The following is a 13,914-nucleotide window of genomic DNA, read 5'->3' as shown; positions in this document are numbered from 1 at the left end:
TGTCATTATAGATAGGAGTGCGTGAAGGGTTTAAAGTGTGCGTGAAGTAACAATGTATTTTAAATGGGATTTACTTTTCCGCACACTTTCAATGGGTTTTTTGGCACACTTTCATATAATCAAATATCCTTAACTTTCGCGTTGTCATGGTGATGACAATATGGCAATGACTTAGGTACAACAAAATTTTTGACAGTTTTGTGGTTTGAAAGTAGTTAGGATTTTTAAATGTCAAAGTTTTAAAAATTGTAGAATAGAAATGAATTTCAGTGACGAAGAGTTACAGTTTTTTTATTTGTTTATCGTAGATAAAATATTGTATGAAACTGTGCGTGAAGTACCTACTTTTTGCGAACTTACGCGATGTATAGCACTCGCTCCGTTGTCGCTCGTGCTCTAAAAATCGCGTGCGTTCACGCGAAAAAGCATACTTCACGAACTGTTTCATAAATAACTATTTTAGCACTCCATAGGAGCGTTAAAAATGCTACTTTAAAGCACTAGTGCTTTAAAAAATGTAAGGCACTGCAGTTAAAAGTGAATTGTCAAATTGTGAATCGTCAAAATATTTATATTTCATTTATTAACATTAATATTAATAGTACAACTTGCGCAATTTGAAAAATGTGGTTTAAAAGGTTTTTTAAAATGTAATTTAAACTGTATTATTGCATTTTTAACACGTTTGTAGAAAAAAACTATTAAAAATTTGTTAGAATAAATATACTTACAACAATACCTAAAAGTAAGATGTTTATTCTATAGTTGTTATGATTTAGGTACGTATTGACAGTATAGACAGTTTTGATGTAATGTCAAGAAAAATATAAAAATGGAATGTCAGTCAAGTTCAAGTAAAAGTTTTTGTAGATATTGTCGTGTAATTGAGAATGAATAAATTATAATTGTTGATATATAAGACGTTTGTAGAAAAAATATTGTATGATATACGTGTTAAAAAGTATATTTTTAAGGCACTCATGTGAATTGCAGAATTCGCTTCGCTCATTCTGCAAACTTTCACATGCGTGCCTTAAACGTGTACATTTAACACTTATATCATAAATAACTATTATGAGATTGTTTTATATCTTAGCATTTTTGAATTTTGACCTGTTTTATAAATAGGTAGATCACTGGTAGTTAGTGTTAACACAATTGAAAGTAATTCGCTCTAAAACGAAATTAAGAGACATCTTATATTTAAGTTCATTCAGAGAGAACCATAAACGCCCTTACATACGTTTCACTCCCATTAGAGATCGTTAGAGGGTGTAGGTACCTATATATGACTAACTTTAGAGGTAGTCAATACAATAGTCAACTTTAGGTAAGCGTAAGCAACTGGTTCAGATTGACGAAAATCTAATAAAGTAATATTTGACTTATTGACTCGTTTTTAGGGAAGTCATGCCATGATGCCATGAAGTTACTAATGCCATATCAATCAATCTTGTGAATATTATAATGGCATAATATTGTGCTGACAACTAAATAGGAATACTGCCCATAACTTAGGTACATCAAACAAATACACTCCTATCTATCAAATCGGACAATACGCGTCAAAGTCGCAAACCAACTTTCCATATTATTCACTCAACAAGCTGGAGTGCCACAAATTTCAATTTTAGCACCAATATTATACAATAGTATACAATAGTGACATCCCCCACCCCATTAATCGAACCGAGTCTATCCTACTAGGTATACGCTGACGATACTGCTCTGCTTACTGCAGGCACCGCATATGGTAAACCGAGACATCCTTCTGTGTTTTACAGGGCCCAAACCCAACTTATTAAGATCATCGCATGGTGTAACAAATGGAGAGTCACCCTTAACCCAACCAAAATATAAATGATTGCCTTCAGACATTCCCATAGTACCCGTAACGAACGGGCTAGGATAACTCTTCACGAAGAAGCACTTGAATTCCGCTCATCGGTGGTCTATTTGGAAGTTCATTTCAATAGGATACTCAACTGGAGCACTGATATTCAGAACAACTTAAACAAGGTAAGGAATAGAGCTACACTTCTTTGAGCGTTGTCTGGAAGGTTTGGAGGTAGGGCAGACCGGGGTTGGTTGTTACAGGGGCAGGTTGTTACAGACGCTTTTATTACTTACGAATAGTCGTTGACTCCATAACAAGTCTGAAGAATTTCGCGCATGTCTGTTACCTATAATATATCCAAACGGCACAGCGCCAGTCCATCGTATAATCCCGTAGAGTGTGGTTATGTGTTTTCATGCCTCCGAATAAAATTTAATGTACCGAAGTAAGTATTAATATCTTTGGTAATACATAATGATATTAAATATTCTTGTGACGTGTAAATGCATTAGTATATTATGTTTCTTTTTTATTATACAGTTGCTCAATAAATATAGTTTTGTTATTCAGCATTTTTTACAAACCATGCTTTTGGGGTATTGGGGTTGGTTGTAACAACCAGCCCCATAACGGGGTTGGTTGTAACAACCAGCCCCATAACGGGGTTGGTTGTTACGTTTGTCGTCAGCATATATATTTTACACTTTTTGTCTAACTCAATAGTGTTTAAGTTTTATTTCAGTTATTTAATAAGTAAAAGAAGTGTTAAACTTTTGTTTGATTTATTTAAAATACATTTCTTAAAAATAGTTTTTGTTATATTATTAGTTTACCCAAATATGTAACAACCCCGGTCTCCCCTACATCAAGCAAGACTCTCCTACACATCTACAAGACATACATAATGCCTATTGTCGACTACAGAACTTGTCTCTTGTCTCTATGCTTCACTCACATCTAAGCTGCACAACAAAACCATCCTAGGTTGCGAACGCAGAATACTTAGGAGGTGTCTCAGGAAGCATTGGAGCTACCCGTCGGCGTTAGTACACCCACTCGCTAAAATTCCCCCCATCACAGAGAGAATTTGTTCTCTCAGCAACAAATAAACCATACGTATGATTAATGGCACAAACAACAGAGCCAAAAACGTGTTAAAATTCCCTTGAAATATTTACGATCATATACTCATCAGGACTCCCAAAAATAAAGTTCCATTCCCTCAAGTCAATCTTCTACAATTAGCCAGAAACGAACTACCCACTGGTGAAGCGTCCATGTAACCACTGTTACCATTGGTAACAGTTAAAAATCTTGCAAATAAATATTTTATGACGATGGATAATTCTATTTACCAATATTTTTACCAATAGAAATATATTATTATATTATGTGGTAATAGTACCTAACTCAGTAAATAGCCAACTACTCTTAGACACGAAAATATTGGCGAGTTTATGTGACTCAGTTGCACTTTATTATACTCTGTTACCAGACTCATTTCTGGTTACAATGGTTATATACCCACGCTGGCGCTCGGGACCGGCTAGTGACTGAAAATTTTGAAGAAGCGACGGCATAAGCGCGCTGTGTATCAGTAGCGCTGTTACCAGATTTAAAATTGGTGACAGTACCTATAAAAGGTGTGCGTGCAGTTAACCATGGATGAGTGTCGCTTCTTAATCGATTAACTACTTGAAAAGTAATTCTCCTTGTATAATTTTGAAGAAAAAAATGAGATTAAAAATGAAAGACCTATTTTAAACAATTTAAAAAAGGAATCAACCAAAGTAGTTCGATATTTTAAATTTAGTTGGTACAGTGAAAATCCTTGGTTATATTCATAGATATATTATACTCTAGATTGCGCCTTACGATCTTAAAATGGGTGACGGTTGCGACAGAGATAAATGAGCCTATTTGGTCGGTAGTCTCTTTCTAATTCAAGGGGAGTATCGACGACGTCACTATCCTACTCTATCGACGAGTATTTTAGATGATTTGACAGTTCGAGCGGATGGCGACGAGAACTGGTCGTTTGTCTTCGGAAGTGGATAATCCTGGTTCGAATCCCATACCAATCTTTACTTTTTTTATTTTTTATTTAATCAATATTGCGTTTATTAGATATTATTATATCTCTAAAATAAATCTAAGCAAAGAAATATATAACAAATAAGAAAAACTGTGTAGGTACCTATAGATTTTTAAAAATATAAAAGCCAATGTTATTTTTTTAATAAGTTAATGGTACAATAGTATAAAGTAATTGTTAAAAATATTCGTACAAATTACCAATAATTAATATCAACATAATGTACCATCATCGATTTATTAATGGAATCGGTCATTTCAAAAACAACACGAGACACGAGTCACATATTCCTAATTTTACAGAAGAGCAAAGAAAACTACCTATATAGTCGAAAGATGGATGAAATGGATGACATCAAAATTCAGAGTTATATTGTAGTTTTGTTCCTAATGTTTTTACTGGACTGGTGTCGTTTTTGCACACAACGTTTATCTTAAAGGAGTCTATTCCTCTCAAAAAGTTAGTTTCTGAAAATTGTGGACTTTGCTGTTTTTGAAATGACCGATTCAATTATAAGTAATTAGACATTATTTTTATTTATGAAACTATTATTACAATTTTTTAAAAAGCTAGAAGCAATACAAACATTATTCACGTCATTCGAATAAGGCCGAATTTATATTAATAACGAATGACTTATTTTACAAATAATTATGTATTCCAATATTAACTTACTATACATACATTTATTATCTGCTACATTTACTTAGGTCCATTTTTCAGATGTAAAAATATCTAATAAACGCAATATTGATTAAATTAAAAATAAAAAAGGTAAAGTTGGTATGGGATTCGAACCACGATTATCCATGTCCGAAGACCAAAGACCATTTCTCGTCACCACCCGCTCGAATTGTCAATACATAATACTCGATAAAGTGGGATAGTCACGTCGTCGATATTCCCCTTAAATTAAAAAGAGACTACCGACCAAATAGGCTCATTTATCTCTGTCGCAACCGTCACCCATTTTAAGATCGTAAGGCGCAATCTAGAGTATTATAAATCTATGGTTATATTATGGTTGCAAGAAAAATATACTGTATTGTTGGCCATGTCTTCTGGTTTCTACAGAAAAATGGGTGGACCAGGTTCACGATTTAAATAGTGTTAGATTTTAAAAAAGGAGACATGAAATTTCTCCGTTACCTGCATGTAAGATGTATACCCAATTTGATTCAGTTTCGCAAAACAAAAATCAAAAGTTCTCTTAACCAAGCTTTTAAAGCAAATATTGCTAAACATAATGAGTTTGTTAAAAAAATAGGTAAATCCTTAGCACACTTATAATAGATACTACATATATGTTTTTGGGCCAAACAAGAACTAGCGTTTCGTGGTCATTTTGAGTGCGACGACTCTGACAATCGAGGCAATTACAGGGAATTGTTTACATTAATTGCCAAAAAAGATCAAAAATTTTGTCAACATCTAGAAACATCTGTTTTTTCGAAAGTTTCAAGTGATATACAAAATGATATTATTGAAGCTACACTCACCGGCACAAAATTCCGCCACCAAAATTTTTGATTAAGTTTGACAATTTATAACTTTATTATTTGTGCTCCGATTTTCAAGATTCTTGCACCAGTTTGTAGGTACATGTATTCATATTGTTTGGTATTATTCCGATAACAAAAAATTTTCTTGCATGTCATTGTACAGGGGTGAAAGGAAACGTTCTATTTTCTCCTAATTTTAAAAAATTCTGTGGAAAAATGGAATAGCTGATTTTGTTTCATAGTCCTGTCACATTTTCCCGGAGGCATCGCCAACATTTTGGTTTTTGAATTATCCGAATATCTTTTTTCTTGTAAGAGCTGTACCACTTTTTGTAAATAAAAACACTGATTGACTCATACAATTGAGGGTGGATTGATAAGATTAGAATGGCGCGCATGCAACCCAGATCTCAATCATATTGAGCATTTATGGGATGAATAAAAAAGCTATTTACCGTCATTCTAGGCCTCCAGAAAATTTGGTACAGTTATGGCCCTGGTAAAGGAATATCGGGCTATGCCCCAGGCAAGGAAAACACATCTTTATTAGATGCTAAACAGATTGCGAGCAGTCGTTACTGCAAGAGGTGGACATAACCGCTATTGAATTGTTTTGTTTTGTTGTTAAATTTGTTTTGTGTTGTTAATTTTAGTGCGTTTGATATGTTTAATTAAAAAAACCTTCAAAAGCAGTGTTTTTAATTACAGCTCTTACAAGAAAAGAGATATTCAGATAATTCAAAAAACAAGACATTAGTGATACCTCCAGGAAAATACCAAAGGAGTATGAAACAAAATCAGCCGTCCAATTTTTCCACAGAATTTTTTAAAGTTAGAGAGAAAAAACAACGCTTACATTCACCCCCGTATAATGCCATCTAAGCAAAAATTTTTTGTTACCGGAATAATAGCAATTGACATCAATACATGTACCTACAAACTCGTGCAAGAATCTTGAAAATCGAAGTATAAATAATAAAGTTATAGATTGTCAAACTTAATCAAAAATTTTGGGTGGCGGAATTTTGTGTCGGTTAGTGTATATATACATTTAGCCATATCTTCATTTTTTAAAATAAGATTTTTTGCATCTGGTTTTGGTAACACTTCAGAAAAAGCCACGCGTCGCCACTGGAACTACCTGCATGAGTATTTACTACGACATCCTTGAACAAACCCCCCTAATATATCGCAGATAACTGCTGCATCCCCTCACGCTGAATCCAAGAGCCGTTCCTAATAATATTAGTGGCAGCTTGAAATCCTCGCTGATAATCAGCTCAAAACACATTTTACCTTTTAAAATGTTAAAATTTACAATAAATATACAATACAAATTAGTCTATTAGAATGGAAAAAAGGAGGTTCACATTATACATTGTAATAGTTTTATTAGGTTATAAGTAGGTAATAAAATAACAAGTTATAAGGTTTTAAAAAGAATGTAATTACAAATCGAATTAAGTCTTCAATGGCCACTTTTGGCGAATCGTTCTAAAACTTTCGTTGGGTCTACAGGGATGTCTCGATGGGCATGGAGTAGAGCAAGTCCAATCAACCTGTCTTGACGCATCCGTGTTCTTAGCCACGACTTTATTCTCTTTAGAGATTGAAAGCTACGCTCTGCAGAAGCATTGCTGATGGGAAGTGTAGCTAAGACTAGAAGTAGCTTGCTGACTGTCGGGAACAAATCTCTGTTACAACTGTCTAACGCGTCCAGCGCTGTTTTTGGAAATTCGTCCGTGTCTTTCCATTGCATTTCCCAAAGCTGTAGTTCACCTTTCAATAAGCATTTCATTTCGTTATATTTCATTTCGTCATAAAATGTTACGTTTGTTTGTGAGTTAATAGCCTAAGCGGTAGGCCTGTGAATAATTCTCTATAGCCTACGGTACACCAAAACTACAGGTTTTCTTTTAAACCCTTAAGTTAAACCCAAGGCAGCTAAAGATATAAATACGAATGAGTTAAGGACATAATTAAAACAAACTTACCATGTCGATGTCGTCTTTTGCAGTTGCACATGGAAAAGGAAACGCTTGAGCAAACTGACACTTATAGCCCTTTGACTTTGCCAGGCATTGATACACGGCCAATATGTAGCAACTAGCAAGGTTAGCAAGCAACGTCTGACTGAAGAAGATTTGTTCTATTCTCTGTGATTTATACAGTGTTGCCACTGCCACTGTGACTTCAACGACAACATTACAGAAACGTCACTGTACCGTATTTGATGTTGTTACGTTATATCAAAACTAACCGTAGGCTATTAAAATAATCTGTCTACGGACGTTTTCACACTGTTAGATTATTTTGTCCAATAATAGCAATGCATTAGTTCGACCTCACACTTCGGATTAATATGTATATTAACTTCTCAATTTTTCAGAAAACTAAGATTTCTGGGGGGGGCGATCGCCCCCGTCGCCCCCCCCCCCCTTGAGACCGCCACTGCGCTGATTGGGCACGTTATAAGCAACTGTTCTTCTCCTAAAAGCTCTACAGCTTCTACGCTAATGTCTTATATTAATATTATACACGCACACGGATTATACGACATATGACACAAGCTCGAAACAAATGAGAAGCGTTGATAAGCCCTATTACAAAAAACAAGAGGTGCCCGATCTAATTTTGTTCTTAACGATCACGTTACTATAAAATAATACGTTCCATGCGTTCTGTGTTCCATTGGTTATTTTGTTTACTGTGTAGTGCGTAGGAAGGTGATCGTTACATGGATGGATTCTCCATATGTTGGAATAAACTCAATAAACCTTATAATTGATTAATATGCAATGAACTGTCAATACGGATGGAATGGCCCTGTCCCATTCAAATAGTGAAGCGAGATTGCCACCAACATACAAGAGAGAGGTTCTAGAGAGAGACAGACAAGGTGCTGGAGAATTTGACAGGCCGTGTAATTTGAGTTGCCTATATAAATGGACCCGATTGAATCAGTATTGACAGTTCGTTGAATGGACCTCATATTTTAACTTTCAGGGCTGATTGGCAGTACATATTTCAAAATTTAAATACTTTTTTGTATTTACAGAGTAAATAGAGTACATAGTACTATACTTGGTGTTTAAATCAGTTTAAATACTTTTCAGAATTGTTATTTGTATTTATCAAAACAAATACCTACTTTCCTAAAGCATTTGGAAGTTAAATAATTTTAAAACTATTTAAATACTAAATTGGTGACTGTTTTATATAAAGTGAAGAAGTCGTATGTTTTTATGTTACTTTTATATTTAGAATTTTACATTTCCCCGATTTAAGTTAATATAGGCAACTCAAATTACACGGCCTGTCAAAGTTTCCAGCACCTTGTCTGTCTCTCTCTAGGACCTCTCTCTTGTATCGTGGCTGCATTAATTGTCTTCGTGCCTATTCCATCCGTTGACAGTTCATTGTTAATCATAGAGTTAAATATTAGCATAGAGAGAGTGTCATTCAGAGCGAAGTGACGACACCATCTTTTTTATTTGGATTAGTGCTGTTTCACTCTTACGCATAGTAAAGCTGCTACAGTTGTCCTCCTCTTCCGTGCCTATATTCACACTGAATGTCATTATAGATTCTCGATACAATGTGTTAGAAGGAGATGCAGCAAACCAGTCCCCTGAGATCTTGTCGTCAGGAAGCGCGGAAGGTAGGCTCCCTCTATGTTAATATATACCTCTATGTTGTTAATATGTAATTAAAAAATGACTTTTTTTATAAATTAAAAAAAAAATCGACTTGGGCGTCGAAACGTTAATAAAATCATTTTTTGGTAAAATTTTGACTTATTTCCCATTGAAAATAGTTGATTACAAAAATGCCACAAGGAAATAGCTTCATAACAACAATGATAGAAGAAGGTTTGAACTTGAATTAAGGTACTTGATGATTACAAAACTGATATTTTTTACTTGTGTTTTTGAGCCTGAAAATCATCATCTTTCGTTCATTTTTCAGTTTTAAATTGTTTATAACTCGAAAACGATCAACTTTAGAGAAAAATGATAAAAGACACTTATTATTTAGAGATTGATCCAAAAAATCTAAATTAACAAGTGCCCGGAATTTTTTTTTAATTATAAAAAAGTCATTTTTTAATTATATTTAAAACAAAATTATTCTTTTAATTATTTTAATTATTATTTTAAACAAAATTAAAACAATATTAAAAACTACCAAAAAAACACAGAGCCACAAAATGCAGCGACTATCTCACCATCAGCCGAATGCAGGGTTGCCAATTTAGTAGATTTTCTACTAGATCTAGTAGAATTTCTTGTGATTTAGTGGGAAAATTTTACATCTAGTAGATTTTAAAAATCTGGTAGAAAATATAGTAGATTTTGGTTGAAAGGAATCTTTTATTTTGACAATTGACATTAAATATTTCTGTAAATTTGTAAAAAATTATAAAAATTACCTTTAAAATGTGCTGAAATTCTATTTGTTACCTGTAATATAGATAAAAAGTAAAATAAGGGCCCGGATTACGTACACTCGATACGCATCGTATCCGCCATGTTTTACCGTAGCGCCTTATGGGAAAACATGGCGGATACGATTCGTATCGAGTGTTCGTAATCCGGGCCCTGATCTTGGAAAAGAGTAAAACGTTAAATTTAATTAGTATTTTGTCATTTAAAGAACAGAACAACATAACCAATAATAATCATCCGGCAATATAGAAGTGCATTTACAAATACTCTATTTTAGGAGTTGTTAAATACTTTTGCACATTATGGGTATATAAAATGGGGAATTTATGGACAATGTATTGCTAGGGAATATCCAGTTCCCGACTACCTGACACCATTGCAGAATCTTCAAGAGTTGAAGTGCTTCTCAATTATAAATATTGCTCGTTATTGAAAGGTTTGGTATTTTGAAGAGATTTTTCATATTAATATGTGAAATAAGATGCAATACAAGATATCTTTTGTTCAAAAAATATTAGCTTTACAAATATTGCAGTTGTTTAGAGAAAACATTGAAATACTGACAACTGAGCCTGCGGTTATTTAATCGAACAAGCTGTGGCAGTACATTTTTAACCAGGAGAAAATCTAGTGCAACTGTTTGTGTAGTGTGTGTGTTTATTTGTTTTAAAATGTTGCCATTTAAGGCAAATACGGTAAAACCTCCGTTAACCGAAATGGCTTGACAGTTTCAATAATTTTGTCAATAAAAAGTAAATTAAACAGCAATAAAATTAAGGAAATTGAACATGTTTAGAGTGTTTTAGAACAATACTATGTAATTTGATAAAAGAAGAATCCAAAAAACAATGTTATTTTTAACCGAAATTCTTGTTAGCCGAAACGGCCTCCCCCTCAATTATTTCGGTTAACAGAGGTTTTACTGTAAATGGCTAATGTTGATAATATATTATTTTTCTTGGATTGCAGTTTGTTAATAAATTTATAAATACATACATGATATTGGTCTTTGATTTGAAATGATTTTTAGTATCATTTAAAGTATGTTATATCACATTCCGTTAAAAGAACTTCCACAACTAGCAAAAATGGATGATAAACAAATTGTTTTAAAGGACAAAAATAATAATAAAGGAATTAGCTTTATGATGGGTTTTTATAGTACATTTAAATAAACAAATGCTGTGGCATGCAAATGAAAGTGTAATTAATACTTTTGGTTCAAAACTTTATAGATTCTAATACATAAAAAGGATTAAAATTTAAAAAATAAATACTTAAACCTTTGTTTTATTGTATTAACCTGTTTATATTATTAATACCATTTGGATTGCATATCAACCAAAGAATAACATGGAACAAACACCTCCAAATGAAATGCAGGCAGTTGGATCTCAAGTTCAGACAAATGTACTGGCTCCTTGGTAGGACATCCAAATTGTCATTAAATAACAAATTACTACTATACAAAGCCATGTTGAAACCAATTAGGATGTATGGTATCCATGTCTGGGAGTGCGCTAAATTAACACACATCACAACCATATCAAATTCAATCAAAAGTCCTTAGATCAATTACTGGCGCATCCTGGTATGTCAGTAATCTCACAATTTGAAGTGATCTAAATATTCCCTTTGTAAGAGATGAAATACAGCGGACAGCAACCAACCATGAAAGTCGAACAAGAAACCAAGACAACGAACTGATCAAACATTTCTGCCAATGGACCAATAATCAGAAGGCTATAAGATTTAATACAACAGTGAAATAAACCTATAAGGCGAAGCATCGTTGCATGCTCCTCCTTCCTTGCTTAAGATTTCATTCAAACTTGCTTAAAACTTTTAAGAAATTGATTGTAAATAAAAGTTCATAAGGAGAAAAAAATATATACAAATGTTATTTTAACTCCGATATACCTACTTTTAAAGACACTACAAAAGACAGCAAACATACCATCGCATGTTTGTAAAATATTTTTAAGTTAAAAATGAACTTTGTACAAAATATATACTACATATTTACCTAATATTTTTTTGCCTAGAACTTATAGTTGTCTTTTACATGTTTATATATTTAGAACTTTCCTTTCAGTTAAATAAAACTTATTTTTACCAAATTCTTCTTAGAGAGGATATTTTTGTGATATGTGCAATCAGATGAAATTGCCAATGCTAGCAGCATTTTATCAGTTGGGACAAGTTGGGGTTTATTGGAATAAGCTATAATTTTACATTAAAGTAAGTTTACAATTCGAAATGTTAAACTAACTTAATTTTGAAGTAAAATTTTGGATAGTAAACTGTGTTAAGCACAAGAAAGTGACTTAAAAAAATTAAATGCACAAAATGTATTAGCATTGTTTAAAAAAGGGTAGTTCTTAAACAATGGTATTAGCTCTGGTATTAGTTAAATCAAACTTGTTTCTCTTGTTTTCACTTTATCCTAGAGAGGATATATTTTTCTATCTATAGAATAATAAGTATTTATCATTTTTTTAAATTATTTTTTAGAAGTTTCAGTTATGTTGTTTACGTAAATAATATAAAAATATTATATTTTATTTAAATAAAAATGGTTTTTGTTATTTTTATTTTGACATAACAATAATCTGTCATCTGTCATTTTTTCTTCTTGTTGAGCTGTCATCTGTCATTTCTTCTTCTTTTTTGGGCTGTCATCTGTCTTTTTTTCTTCTTTTTTGGCTGTCAAGTGTCATTTTGTGAGCAAATAATTTAGTAGATTTTATGCTCAATCTAGTAGAATTTAGTAGATTTTGTATATAAATCTAGTAGAAAACGACGTTCGGTCATTGGCAACCCTGGCCGAATGAGTCATGTATTGAAAACTTTTCTCAGAATAATTCATCAAAGAACATATAGAACAAGTTGAAAATGCGAGCATTATCATAACGAAAACTTTGTATATTTACGTATTTTAATTCATAATATGGAAAATTGCTATTATGAAAAGTTGGTTAGAATTAATAATTATGTTTTAATGTGCAATTATATCCTTATAATTTAAATGTTATGAACTATAAAGGTAGTTTACTCTTGATCGAATTTCATATTTTTTATATACCTCGTATAAAATTAATAAAATTTTATATATGATGGTTGCATAATAAATCTTAGAACATGAAGAGCTTTTTATGAAGAATAACTTTTCTTCGTCAAATTAAAAATAAAAGAGTTATAAATGAAAATGTTGTTAGTATCCGTAATTTGAGAAAAATCTTCAAATATTTTTTTCCGTTAGAAGGATGTAATTGCACATATCAGACCATAATTTTTTATACCAAACAATATTATTTCATATACTGTCGGTTCGCTAAACTCAGACACAATTGGCTAGTGATTTTAGTCAATAATTTTGCCAATTCGACAAAAAAATAATTTCTAAATAGTTAATAATTACTAAATATTTAGTAATTTTGCCAATTTCGGCAAAATTCTCAAAACCAAAGTTTAGCGAACCGACTAGGTATATTTTAATTTCATATTTCGTAGCAAATGGAACAGTCCATTTATCATAAAGGGGAGGGCGTATACTGGTATAAACCTTTTTAGAGCTGTTAATAAATTATTGCTTTTAAAATATTATACTCAAATTGTATTTTTGAACATCTTATTTATTTTATATAATAATTAAATTCACTATAAAATGTCATTGATGTTTTATTAATACTTAATTTAAAATTTAGTTTGACATTCACGAAGTGTCAAACTCAAATGTAAATAACAAATAACCTATGTTATGTTTAACAAATCGAGATTTAAAAAAGTAGCCTACTTCCTAATCAACCATTTGAGCTGACGTTTAGTGCGTCGGTAGGAGATAACCGGATTGTGACGTCACATTTTAGAGTTTGAGGTCGATTATCTCGAAGACGGTTAGAGGTATCGAAATGCCGTTCTCAGATTTGGATTCAGAAGGCAAAACTACATAAGAATCCATCGATACACTTGCTCTAAGTATTGCAGGAGCGGCAACGCAATAACACACAGACTTTTGCAAATTTATAAACG

At 32.5% G+C, this 13,914-nt stretch overlaps 1 protein-coding gene across 1 annotated transcript; it reads right to left on the bottom strand.

The window, feature by feature from the left end:
* Positions 1-6,851: 6,851 nt before the first annotated feature.
* LOC126888039 (uncharacterized) lies at positions 6,852-7,845 on the bottom strand. Its single transcript, XM_050656050.1, has 2 exons — positions 7,429-7,845; positions 6,852-7,213 (listed from the first exon to the last, which is right to left on the bottom strand). The coding sequence occupies exons 1-2, from the start codon at positions 7,457-7,459 to the stop codon at positions 6,903-6,905; spliced, it is 342 nt and encodes a 113-aa protein (XP_050512007.1). The 5' UTR covers positions 7,460-7,845; the 3' UTR covers positions 6,852-6,902.
* Between the last annotated feature and the right edge of the window lie 6,069 nt (positions 7,846-13,914).

Source organism: Diabrotica virgifera, chromosome 7 (assembly GCF_917563875.1).
Source record: "Diabrotica virgifera virgifera chromosome 7, PGI_DIABVI_V3a".
NCBI lineage: Eukaryota > Metazoa > Arthropoda > Insecta > Coleoptera > Chrysomelidae > Diabrotica > Diabrotica virgifera.
The sequence above is the reverse complement of the archived record's forward strand: the minus strand, read 5'-3'. Positions and strand labels throughout refer to the sequence as shown.